Source organism: Myotis nattereri, assembly GCF_964212035.1.
Source record: "Myotis nattereri genome assembly, chromosome: 15".
In the NCBI taxonomy this organism is placed as follows: Eukaryota; Metazoa; Chordata; class Mammalia; order Chiroptera; family Vespertilionidae; genus Myotis; species Myotis nattereri.
The window spans coordinates 12,545,336-12,558,878 of NC_138090.1; the positions used below are offsets into that span (position 1 = coordinate 12,545,336).

Here is a 13,543-nt window from a genome sequence, read left to right on the forward strand (position 1 = left end):
CAGCGCGCTTAATATTTTTCAGGAACCTTTTAATCCCCCCCATTACAAAAAACGCTACATATTCTCTGTAAATACAGAACAATACAGAAATGCAGAGCACAGAGACAGTTTGGTTCCCACCCCACCCCCCAGGGCACTCTACCCTGAAGAGCAAAAATGTCATCTGACTACTAAGACTGCCACAACGGCCAGTAAGGCTTGATAAAGCAACACCACTAACAGACAGACATCCAGGGTCCCGGTGGAAAGACTAGAGCAGTGGTTCTCAAACCTGAGTGTGCCCCTGAATCAGCTGGAGGCAGGTTAAAACACATTTCTGATTCAGCAGCTCTGGGGGAGCCTGAGAATGGCATTTCTAACAAGTTTCTGGGTGATGCTGAGGCTGCTGTTCCGGGAACCACACTTTGAGAACCATAGCACTGAAGGGACTGGGACCTCCATTGGCCCAATAACAATTTCATTAGCAAAGAAAAAGCTAAAGGACAATGAGTAGGACACATATTAGGGGACAGAGGAGAGCAAGTCACAAGTACACAAATCAGCCCGTGTTTTAACCACCTGGGTTCACCTACCACGGCAGCAATTTCTGCTCCGGCTTTGTGGTTTAAAGCAGCCAGTACAATGGAAGCAATAAAGAAAAAGAAAGTGCTGAGTCCAGTGTTGACCAAATCCTAAAGAAAAAGATAAATAAAATCACTTGAAAAGAAGCATCTCATGCGTTGCCCTGAAAGCCATTGAAGAACTTTCAAAACAAGCACAACACCCAGCCTCTGTGCTGGCTCCATAGCTTCGCCTCAATGGCCCGGGGGTGTTGGCTGTACAAAGGAAGGCAAACACCGTAACAGTGTCTGATGCTACTGGATAAGCCACACAGCAAAACCCACGCCACCATTTCTCAATGACTTATTACAGAAACCCAACCTGCGAACCTATCGAGGACATGCACACTAATGACCACTTAGAGTTCTATTGTTGTCTTTTAAAAACTCATTCAAATCATCCTGGCATGTGGAAGCTTTTCTGAAGACATGTTTTCATTTCTCTTGCGTGATCACATGGTTTTATTTATTCTATTTTAATATGTGTATCGTCCAGTTTTTCTATAACAACCACTTATCACTTGCACAGTTTAAAAAGCTTAAAACCGGAGTACTGCTGCTTGAGCTCCTTGGCCACGAAATAAAACCAAGGCTCTTACTGTGTTGTTCCACTTATGCCAGGGGCACATCCAGGCATGCCCTCAGATGTGGATTAGGGGGTGGGGAGGGGGGATATTAGTAAACATTGGTACTAAATTTTTAAAAAATGCTTTTAATGGGCCCTGGCTGGTTTGGCTTAGTGGATAGAGCATTCGCCTGAGGACTGAAGGGTCCCAGGTTCGATTCCGGTCAAGGGCACATGCCCAAGTTGCAGGCTTGATCCCTAGTAGGGGCCGTGCAGGAGGCAGCCAGTCAATGATTCACTCTCATCACTGATGTTTCTAGCTCTCTCTCTTTCTCCCTTCCTCTCTGAAATGAATAAATATATATATATTAAATAATAACAATAATAAAATAAAATACTTTCAATGGGCTGTGTACTCTATAAGATGCATGTTTTCCAGTTTGCCACAGCTATCCCCACTCCCTGCAGTCTCATAACCAGCCACTCCATGTTTCCTGTTTGGCCCCTGAAACACCACGGCTGCAGCCCTCCTATGCTAACAGAAGCAAAGGAAGGTCACCCTCACATACACATGTTTTCGAGTCCCTCCTCCAGTAACACACTAGTAAGTATAGGTGTGAGCCCAAGTAACTCCAATAACAGATCAAGGGGATCTGGTCTAGAGGGTGCTAACTCCAGGCCTATTGGCCATATCTGGCCCACAAATAGGTTTGATTTGTACAGTGTTCAAAACAAATTTGAACAAGCTAATATTTATAACATCAGAGGCCTACACATAAAAACTAACATCTAAAACAAAACAACAACTATAAAACCCACAGAGCTTGCCTTTTTGCGGGAAGGTTTACGAGGTTCTCTCTGCTATCTGTTTACTACGCTATCAATTTAGATCACAACTCTGTAAGCATTTTCCTGTGGATAACACAAACTTTATCTTAAAAATAGTTGAGACATTAAAACCTGTCATAAAAACTCAGACAAAATGCCTCCACTATCTTGAGGTTTTAGAGTTTAAATTTAAATCACATTTTTTTCAGTGTCCAATGCTGAGACAAAACCGAGTCTTCAACTGACATCAACTTTCCTGATTCAGCTCTGCTCTTATTTTTCCTCCTAAAAGAGTCTGAACAACACAGAGAGCCTCCTGTGGGAAGACCCTCTCCTCTGGGCACCCCACAGGATCACCTGGGAGTGGCCCTGCGAGGCAAGGTGACCAGCTCCGGCCTCCTCCCCAGCTCCCTCACAGGGGCCACACTTCCATGGTGCTGCACCAGCCAAGAGAGAGGCGCTCTCCTGAGGCAGCTGGTCCCAGCGCCCTCCCCTCCTCTGCTGCCCTCTTAGAAGCTGTGGGCCCACGGGGTCCTCCTCCCACAGGCCCAGAGGCTGAGGCAGCTGACTGCTTTCCTGTGTTTCCCTGAACGATTCCCTCTGAGCTCCTGCACATGCTCACTTGCAGAGAAATACCAAGAAAACCAAGTGCTATTAACTTTCCCCTCGTTTAGCACAGTAAAGACAAGTAGCACACGTCCAGGAAAAGGGGCCTGGGAGTGACCAGCCAGGAGCTTCCCATGCTGATTGGAGGGCAAGGCTGTCAAACAGGGTTAGGAACCCAAACCACAGGGAGAAGAGGACACATTTCCAGTCAAGACTGATCAAACACTAACCCTTCCTTCCATCCTCCCAGTTGCTTTGAATTTGATAATATCCTTAGGCTTTGCAAGTTATTGCCATTTCATTCATAGTTTCAATTCTTCCCGAATCAATTCTTTTATAAATGGCTTTTGGGTCCGGTATAAAATATATGCAAAAATGCATTAATTCCATTTTCTCTTTCCCATATTCTGTACACATATCAACATCACTAATCTCAGAAGATCATGAAATTGAAATGATATCTTCAAAGAAGTCAAAACAATTATTATGATGTTTCTGCCATTAGTGAAGATTCCATTTAAGTTGTAATTTTATTCAACTCAGGAAAGAAATGTAACATTTCACAGCTGAATGACAGTGGAGTATTTCAGTACCGCAATGAACTGGAACCAAACACGACATGGAGCGGTTCCCACTCTTCCTGGAGCCAAGCAGCAGCCGATCCTTTCACAGTCGGAGGGCGGTGACTGTACTCACCGTCAGGTTCCAGTTGATCTGGGGGATCCTCATGTGAAGGTTGAGACTGAACAGAATCAGCAAGACTCCGGTCACCACAAACGCACTGCAGCTCACAAACTCAAAAAAGTAGAGGCCTTCACACGGGGAGCATTCCATGATGGTCTCTATGCAGATGAACGCAATCAGGGCCAAGATCTAGGAAGAAGATTGGAAACATATCATGTGTCTGTAGGTTTAGTACACATCCGGGGACACAGGTGCCTGCCACATTTAAATAAAACCCACCACCACCACCATATGCAGCCACAGAGGTTCCCTCTGGGGACGGCAGTTATCACTGTCAGGAGTACGACCTGGTTCAATTCTTACATGAGGATGTAAAGGTATAGAGCCGTTATCAAATTCCTCGTGTGAATCCAGTCTGTTACGGTGTAGCCCTTGCGAAGAAGCAGAAAGGAATGTCTCTGTGATTTTTTTTTTTACTAGTAGTTCTATCTCTGCCATGAGTAAGTGGACACTGTCTACACACGTTTCTAATTTATAGTCTCTATTCTAAAAAGGAGGCCCATTTAGTTAATTCATGAGCTATGGTTTATCATTGGACTGGATCACAAAAAGATAGACTAGCAGTTGATAAAAATCATTGTTAAATATACCAATAATAGAATCAATTTCTTTCTGAAGGATCAAAGTTACATTTTAACAATATGTCCCAAGAGATTGGAGACCATCATGAAGTCAAATAGCTATCATTGGAAATTACCAGTGAACTTTGAAAGGAAGAATTCAGGAAAAGGAGGAAGCCCACACAAAGGCTGAGTTAATGGCCCTGTGATCAAAGAAAGGCATGGAGTTCTCACACCTAAAACCACATCGGAATGAGCTCCTGGCCTCTACTTCACCTCTTTAACCAAGCACTTCACAACCTACCTTATGTCAAGCCTACACCAGTTTCCAGTCTAGACCTCACCTCAAAGGTCAAGGATGTACAGGGAGGCAGCTCGGTGGTTCCAGATCTGTCCTTCAAGCCAGACATCAGCCTCACCAGGGAGCTTGTTAGAAATGCAAAATCTCTACTTCCCCCTTCCTTGACCAAAAGAGTCAAAATCTGCATTTTCTACAAGATCCTCAGATGATTCAAGCATGGGAAGCACATGCTGCTCTGGGGCCCTTCTCCACCTACTGTAGATCCACTCGTGCCTTTCAATGCTCTACTCAATGCCACCTCCTCCCTGTGTCTTCCCTGACTGTGTCTCTCATTGCCAGACAATATCTGATTCCACCCTCTCTCAGGAAAGCTTGCTCCTCTGTGATTGAATTCTACCTTTCTTATGCTTACTACTAGAGGCCCGGTGCACGAAATTCGTGCACATGGGGGGGGGGTCGTCTCTCTCAGCACAGCCTGCGCCCTCTTGCAGTCCGGGAGCCCTTGGGGGATGTCTGGCTGACAGCTTAGGGAGAAGGCCTAAGCCGGCAGTTGGATATCCTTAGCACTGCCACAGAGGCAGGAGAGGTTCCCGCCACTGCCACTGCACTCACCAGCCGTGAGCCTGGCTTCTGGCTGAGAGGAGCTCCCCTTGTGGGAGTGCACTGACCACCCGGGGACAGCTCCTGTGTTGAGCATCTGCCCTCTAGTGGTCAGTGTGCGTCATAGCGACCGGTCATTTTGCCGTTTAGTCGATTTGCATATTAGCCTTTTATTATATAGGATTATGCCTCCTGAGCTTCTTAAGGATACAGCCCATCGATCTCTCTCTACTCCTAAGATACTAAGCAAAATAGTTTGCACACAGCCAACAAATGGGGGCTCATGGAGCCACTAAAAACCCATAAAACAATTCCTGGAGTACTTGCTAGCATCCCTACAGAAAAGGAAGGGTAGCTCTGCTTTTTCCACTGCCAATACTTTCACAGAAAAAGACACCTTTTTCTAACAATATGTGGTATTTTCACATTTCTATTATAATCAGCACATTAAAGATATGGGTGTTTAAGCACACACTTCGTGCTTTTCCTAATGGTTTCTTATATTCTCCAGAACCATAGACTTTAATTCTCCACCTGAATTATATGCCTGACTTGCAGGCAATTCACAAAGAAATAGTTCATATAAGGAAAACTCCTAAACTTTTTTTTACCCCTGTAATTGGATCTAGCAATCTTGGGCAAGAAATAACACACTATACTGATGAGTTACAAATGTTTCTGGTATGCTAACTTCAACCATATTTGTGTGGGAAGGTAACACCTACATTCTTAAATATTAAAATAAAAATGGTTTCAAGAATATGCAAATCTAACAGTCCATTCAATATAGCAGTGAACAAAAGATAAAATTCCCTGCTCCTTAGCTCATATTCTAAAGGAGAGGTTTTTAAAAAGTAAGCCCTGGCTCAGTTGGCTGAGCATCATCCCATGCACCAGGAGGTTGCTGGTTTGATTCTGGTCAGGGCACATGCCCGGATTGCGGACTAACACCCCAGTAGGGGGCTGCAGGAGGCAGCCAATCAATGTTTCTCTCTCATCAATGTTTCTCTCTCTCTCTCTCTCTCTCTCTCTCTCTCTCTCTCTCTCTCTCAAAAAAAAATCAATTAAAAAGCATATAAAAAATAGCTGACAAATAAATTGATATTAAAAAGCTGTCAGATTTCCACAATTGCAGCTAAGTATGATTGGCAGCATCAAAAAGTAGGAAGGGTGGGGTGGGGGTTGGCTGATGAAGTTACTATAAAACATTTAAAAATTTTCTAATACATAGTGGCAGGCACACAGTGGGGTTGGAGATTTGAGCTATGAGATTTTCCCCAAGGCAGATTTATCCGCGAGATGATGAATGAAGCTGCAGAACTTCTGAACTCAGCACTCACCACTCAACTTCTTGACTATCTCCACTCCTTTTGCCAGGTGGTGATGGAACAGAATAAGCATTTTGGGGATTCAGCAAATTAAAAGTTGAGTGAGGGGTATGTTAAATTGGGGTTTCGCTCTCACTTTCATGCATATGGTTACTACAGCTTTCCCACTGTCAGAATGGCTTCCAGAGATGCTTTGATCTGACATCATAATGAAGAAACAGGCCCTAAAATTCACAGGATAAGTGGGTCCTACCATGCCACAGAAGTATGTCGGTGGTGAAGGAGAAACAGGGTTTGAAACATATGGAGCCAGAAGCTAATCTGTGGAGAATTCTTCAGATCATCAAATGCGAGATACTATAAGTGGACAATTGTGGTTTCATCGGTATCTAAATGGAAGTTGTGTCCTATCAGGAATATATTCAATAATGCAGTAATACAGTTATAAACACACTCAACATTGTCTCCCTTTTTGTTGGGAATCACATAAAATAAAGTTTATTAGAATTCCAGGGTCTGTAGGGCAGAAACCTGTGGCAATACTACAAAGAGCAAGTACATATGTGTAGGAGATTACAGTTCATGCCTCCCAGTGTATCAGTTCACATCCTGACATACCTGACAAATCTTGAACTGACAAGGTCCGACAATCCCAAAGCAAATGGCGTTAAAATTCTCCAACGCATTGAAACAGCCTGAAGAAACGAATGTTCCAGTGACGACTTCCTACACATATTCATCAGAACGCCGATGTACGTAGTATAAGAGCATATTGATCATAAAATGATGATGCGTGATACAATGCAGTGGCAATCTAAAATCTGAATTGTTCAGACATACATCTACTAGTACATTTCAGATTAACTTTGTATACTTTTCAGAATTAAGTGACCATACTAAAGTTCAAAAATGATCCATCTTAGTGGAGGCAAAAACAGAAGGGAACACTTTTTAAATTTGTAATTTAATGTGTTTCTCATTCTAAATATGCACTATTGTACCTAGCTTTATATCTTTAATTTTGTATCTTCATCCTTAAAGTGGGCCTCCAAATCATCTGTGTCTCAAGCCCCTCTAAACCTAATCTACTTCCGAGTTTAGGCAACGAAAGGTGAGTGGATGAGACATCTGTTACTTCTGGCAGCAGCCTTTAGGAACCATGATCAGTTTCACCACACACACACACACACACACACACACACACACACACACACACACCCGCCCCAGCAGCCAGCAATGTTCCAGGTGGGGGTGGGTGGCTCTGTGTGAGGCTGATGGGCAGCCTGCTTACCACAACCTGGGAGACTGTGTAACATGAGTAAAAGGAAACGTCCCTTGTGTTCAACCTTGAGATTTCAAGTTTGTTACTAAGCATAATCCAGTTCATGTGACTAGAAAGGCATAATGTTAATCTGCACATGCCCTGGTATCTAATACAAAACTACAAATTTACAGGATGAATATGTTACCATCCCCCTCACTCTTAAAGACACCGGATTGAAATGGTTTTACAGACAAACTCTTACCAGATTGTCAGGGTAAAGACATCGACTATGTTACTTAAACTCTTTTAAAACAAACAAACAAAACAATTGGAATTTCAATATACATCTATGTGGTTAGGATTGTAAATAGACTTTTTAAAAATACAGGCCTCGCCCTAACCGGTTTGGCTCAGTGGGTAGAGCGTCGGCCTGGGGACTAAAGGGTCCCAGGTTCGATTCCGGTCATGGGCATGTGCCTTGGTTGTGGGCACATCCCCAGGAGGGGGTGTGCAGGAGGCAGCTGATCAATGTTTCTCTCTCATCGATGTTTCTAACTCTCTATCCCTCTCCCTTCCTCTCTGTAAAAAAAAAAAAAATCAATAAAATATATTTTTTAAAAAATACATGCCTCTTTAATTTTTCAAAATTTCTACAATAAATGGTATTTTTATTTTAAAAGTTAAATATCACATGTATAAACACTTTTGAAACATCCAGGTTTATTATGAATTAAATGTTAGTGCACTCTAAGAATCAATTCTTACTTGCTTTGAAACCATTCAAGAATATTTTTAAATGACAAAAACTTTAATGGAAAATGAAAGTCACCCTGCAAGTCCATGTTGGACCCTTTATCAGAAGAATTCATCATCCTTAAAGCCTCCCTGATAGCACACAATCCTATTTCCTGGCCGCCACGACACTGGAAGGGCAGGAAGTGGGCATAGAACAGCCTCAAGGCGGGCACATGATAAAAAGCCATGCTTACTCTCACTAATGTAATGGGAAGGACCATAGCCCATGTCCCTAATACCCATGAAGACCTCTTCGAAGGTAAGACAAAATCCTAACTATATCCCTGGCCTTGGGGCACATCAGCAAGTGAACAGTTCGAAAAGGCCTCACAGTACATAACCTGTTTGCCTTTATTGGATGTGTAGATTATGTTACTGAACATAGAAATTTTTCTTTTCCCTCAGCACACCTGTTAACACCACAACACGGTGTTGGGGGGGAAAAACAGTTTGGGAAACAAAAAAAGCCATGTGCCGGTCAGTACTGTCAGGACTCAGGTCATGCACAATTAAATGCACAGAGTGAAAAACAGAAGCTCATTTACCCAGCAGGGTAGCAACTATGAGGACCCTGAGGACCTTGTTAATTAAGTGATGAACACACACACACACACACACACACACACACACACACACACACAGCAGGATCCAAAGTACCTTCAGTATCAAATCAAGTCCTAATCAACTCTAGCATATTCAAAATTCTCTCTTCCCAACTACACTGGAAAAAAAAATATTTGAAAGATGAGACGTGGCTTCTATTGAGCCACAAAGACCCAACAGGCAAGTTGTTAAGTTGCTGCTTTTGCTGAAAGACCTCATGATGTGCAGAACAGAGAACCCAGAGAGGGCAGTGGAGGGGCGAGGAAGTGACTGCACTTCAGAAACCAGCTCCACTCTCAACGCACAGCTGATGCTAAGACAGGATCCTGGAGTTAGAACCACAGAAGAGGCACACGGCCTTCCCCACCGTCTCTCTGAGTCCTGAAGCCAGGGGTTTAAGCTGCTCTCATATGGACATGTCTGTTAACTGACAGATCACTTAAAACATAAGCTCGCAGGCCATGTTGCATGGTCTGCTGAAGGGGCTCAAGAAGCTAGCCGTGCACTGCAAGGCACCGCAGAGTTACAATGCCATGCATTTAGAGGAGCATCAATAAGGTGAGGATGCTCTCGGGCTCTGTACTGGGCACAGTCCACTCTTTATCTCTGATGTTCACATCTCCATCGTGTGGCCCAGAAGGTTCGGCCCAGGGCCCAAAGCTAGTTCCTCCCACACCTCGTTCTCGTACACCAGAGGACTAACATGTAACTGACCCAGGGTCTGCTCCTTCCCCACATGCTTGCCTAAAGGAAAAAGCATCACTACATGACTTCTCTCAAGGAACACAAGCTAGGACTCAGGGAGCCGTGCCACGAGGGCCCCTGACAAAGCACACAATGTGATTACCCACTCAAAGGGTCTAACTGCTACTGCATTGTTCTAAGAAAAACAATCCGAGAGCTGCTCCCCGCAAGGGAGGCCATCCCATGAGGAAGGTCGATTTAAAATATTACCCTCCTCTCCCCGAGACAATAAACAATAAGCAAATATTATTTGGTTCCGAATCGAAAGCGCTAAATGCAGGTATAAATTATTTAACCTGCGATCAATGTCTCTGCATTTGCTCTTTGGTTCCATTGTTTTTCTGCAGCTAAACAAACAGTGTCCAAGCTATGGATGTGCGAGATGCAGAGAAAGAAAAGAAAACCACCTGCTCAGGAAGGGCAGGGATGCCCTGGGTGCCAGGGCCGCCCGCGCTGGCTGGGAGCACTCACTGGGCAGCAGGATTCGTTAGGCAAAGGAGCTGGGGGCACCGGCAAGTAGGTTCCTTGTTGAGAAGAAAGGGAGGCATGAGGACAAAAGGGGGAGGCTGCCAAGGGCTCAGGGGGGTCAGAGGAAAAGAGGTGGCTGAGAGGACGGGGCAGTGGCAGGTCTGTCACCAGTCCAACCAGCCACACCCCAAGCTGTGCTTCCTTCAAACCCTGAGGCTTTGTTTCATTTGAGGGCCGAGGGCGAGGACTCTTGCTGGCGGCTCCAGGAAGCTGTGGGCTTGGTTCGGTCTGAGTTTGGCTCACGCCACAAGACCTACTCAACTAGTACTCCTGACACATTTTTCAGGCTGGGTTCTGCTGTGTAAATAATTTTGCTGGTTTGGAATCCTACAGCCATACATAAGTTAAGAGCTGAACTTAGGAGACTGTATTTCAATTTCATTTTTGGCAAGACTCTCACCTTTAACATAAATTATTACACGTACAGAGCAGCGAGCACGAGTGCACACAGATTAAACCCAGGGATAACTCGTCAACAATGGCTCACCAGAGCAGATCGGTCTCGGACAAATTAAAATAGGCTTGGACAGCCAACTACCCAGAGCACACAGACAGCGTGACCCAGTGAAGTGCAAAATATTTTCTTGTTTTTAAAATAAAGTCCAGAAAATCTTATATGTGGTTTGATGATATAATTGCACATGATTTCAGAAAACCACAGGACGGTCAGCATCTTTCTTGCCAAAAGAATACCCACAAGATTTTACTGCAAATGCCACCCTGCCCAAGAAGCTACATTTCAGACCGTTCACATTACTAATGAAGCACATGAGGAGGACACAGGACACAAGCTGCTTCAAACCATACACATCTGAAGATGTTTAACTGCTGCTGGCACTCGCGTTTTCTGTCCCCCGTCCTGGCTTCATGCATAAAGCAGAAATCCCAGAGAGCAGCATCACATCCCCGCATGATCCAAAAGCAAACCCTTCCCCCTTCCCTTCCTCTCTGCTTTAATTCTTGGGCACTTCCCCACCCTAACATCTCTGACAACCACCTTAACAGGATGGGAAAGAGCACCGCTTTTCTCATTGAGTGAGAAACAAGACCAAGAGTAGCTTTGTTCTAAAGATTAATTTAGGCTAAAATAACGAACCATAAATTCTAAGAGGCCAGGAGGAGACCCACTTGGAAAAACCAGCTCAGCCATGAGACCTGTGAACCCTAACAGCCCCTAGCACCTCCACATCATCCAACTGAGGGGGGGCCAGGAGAAGAGCCTCCTTAAGTGGCCAAACCTGGGACCCCCAGAGCCTTGCCACAGAGTCAAAGACTTGCGGATTCAGGTACCTTCCTACACAAATTCAGCATAGTCCTTGTAAATGGTGTCCCCAGCTCTAGAGACAGTAAAAACTGTGGCCCCTACAATGTGACCCTCTGGTCCTCCTAAGAAATTCAACATCTGCCAAGTCCTACTGTGGGTCAAATGCTGTGCTAGGCACTGCTACAGCCATTAAACTGCCATTCCATCCTGTGAGAAACATAGTTGGTTTGCTTGTTTTTAATTGAGATATAATTCACACACCGTAAAATTCACCCACTTAAAGTGTATAATTCAGTAGTTTTTAGTATATTCAAAGTTATGCAGCCATCACCATTATGAACATTTTTATCACCCCAAGAAGCACATGGTTTTTAATCACCATCCTATTGACGACAAAAATGAGGGAAAGAAGTTAAGTAACCAATCCAAGATTACAAAGTCTCATTAGTAGCAGAGTTGGGGTTCAAACCCAGTCCCTGAACCCTTTACAACACTGGGCACTGCTGATCAGCCCTTCACCCACCCTTGACCTCCATTGCTCCCTTCCTACCCTGCCTCTCCTCACTGGTCCCCAGGGCTTTGTCATGCTGCTTTCTTAGCACACACACAGATTCCTCTGATCCAGACTCCCATCTCTAGTGCCCAGGCTGAGATTTCTAAATATTATTTCCCACTCAAAGAACAAGAACTTCTAGGAGAAATGACAGATTCCAGGTCTGGGACAGGACATTCTGATAAGCATATCAGAAGGCAAGGGCGTTAGCAAGGACTACTGAGGGTGAGTCAGGACTATAACTGATTTACATAGTTGTTTTTTTTAAATATATTTTATTGATTTTTACAGAGAGGAAGGGAGAGGGATAGAGAGTTAGAAACACAGATCAGCTGCTTCCTGCACAATCCCCACCAGGAATGTGCCCGCAACCAAGGTACATGCCCTTGACCGGAATCGAACCTGGGACCCTTGAGTCTGCAGGCTGATGCTCTATCCGCTGAGCCAACCCGGGTAGGGCTGATTTACATGGTTTATAAGTATCTCCCAGAAAGGGCTCATCCTATGATGTTCAGCAGCATCCCTGGCCTCTACCCACTAAGTACCAGTACTTGACTCAGCTCCTGTGATAGCAACCAAAAATGTCTCGGCTTTCCCCTGCAGGGGGGGCGGAAGGAGGGGGTAGCTGCGGGGGCAAAATCTCCTCCCACCTCCAATGAGAACCACTGATCTAAGCCATGATCACCAATGGCTGTTAAGCTACTGATGCAGGTGTTCCAGGGGGACACACAGCAACATGGAAGAATATCTCAAATGCATCATGCTAAGTGGGAAAAAAAAAGCCAGACTTAAAAGACTACATACTTTGTGATTCTATTTATGTGACATTCTGGAAAAGGCAAAATGATAGAGATGGAAACAAAATTACTAATTGCCAGGGTTTGAGTAGCAGTAGAGAGAGGGGTTGGCAAAAAAGGGTAGAATGAGACATTTTGAGGGTTGGTGGAACTATCTGACTGTGGTGGTAGACACATGACTCTACATATTTGTCAAAACTCACAGAAATGTACACTATAAAAAGTAAAATTCACTCTATGTAAATTTAAAATAAAAAATAGAAAAAGAAAAAAGAAAATGCTGTAAAGTCAATTGATAAAGGCATACATAAAATAGTTGCTATACAACTATTCATTTGTATCGTGTGTATGTATACACACCCATATGTACACATGTTAATAAACACACACACAAACAAAAGTGTTATGCACACTGTGAACAAACGATACTCACGTCTGATTAATAAGATTCCAGGAAATTTGTTTTCTTCTTTTAACTTACCAGTCTTTTCTAATTTTTCCTCAAAAATAAAGTAGTATTACTTGTGTGATTTCTTTTAAAAGTAATTTTAAAACAAGCAGATGAAAAGATTAAAGCAACCTCTTCTGGGAAGCCTCCACCATTAGCCTTTCTCCCTCTAGGCTTCACCCCCATTTCTCCCACGCACTTCACACAAGCTGCCCGTAGTCTCCTTCTCTCTGTGGCTTTAGCCTCTCCTGCAAGCTGAGCTGCGTGAGGAAGTGCCCCCACACACGCCATGTTCCCAGGTGTACTGCCACGTGGCACCTGTCTCAGGAATCACGTTTATCTGGTTCCCTGCTCCATCCCCTCCCCCAACAATAGGCACTGGGTAAAAGAGCTGGTCAGTGACTGACCAACCAATG

At 44.2% G+C, this 13,543-nt stretch overlaps 1 protein-coding gene across 1 annotated transcript in view; it reads right to left on the reverse strand.

Moving 5' to 3' along the window:
- The window catches only part of CMTM4 (CKLF like MARVEL transmembrane domain containing 4), a gene marked incomplete at its 5' end in the record, with an annotated part of 38,225 nt that overhangs the window by 2,045 nt on the left and 22,637 nt on the right, over positions 1-13,543 (reverse strand). Inside the window, 2 exons of the mRNA XM_081107505.1 lie at positions 573-671; positions 3,295-3,471. Coding sequence (XP_080963631.1) covers positions 573-671; positions 3,295-3,471 — 276 coding nt within the window. The remainder of the gene's footprint in view (positions 1-572; positions 672-3,294; positions 3,472-13,543) is intronic.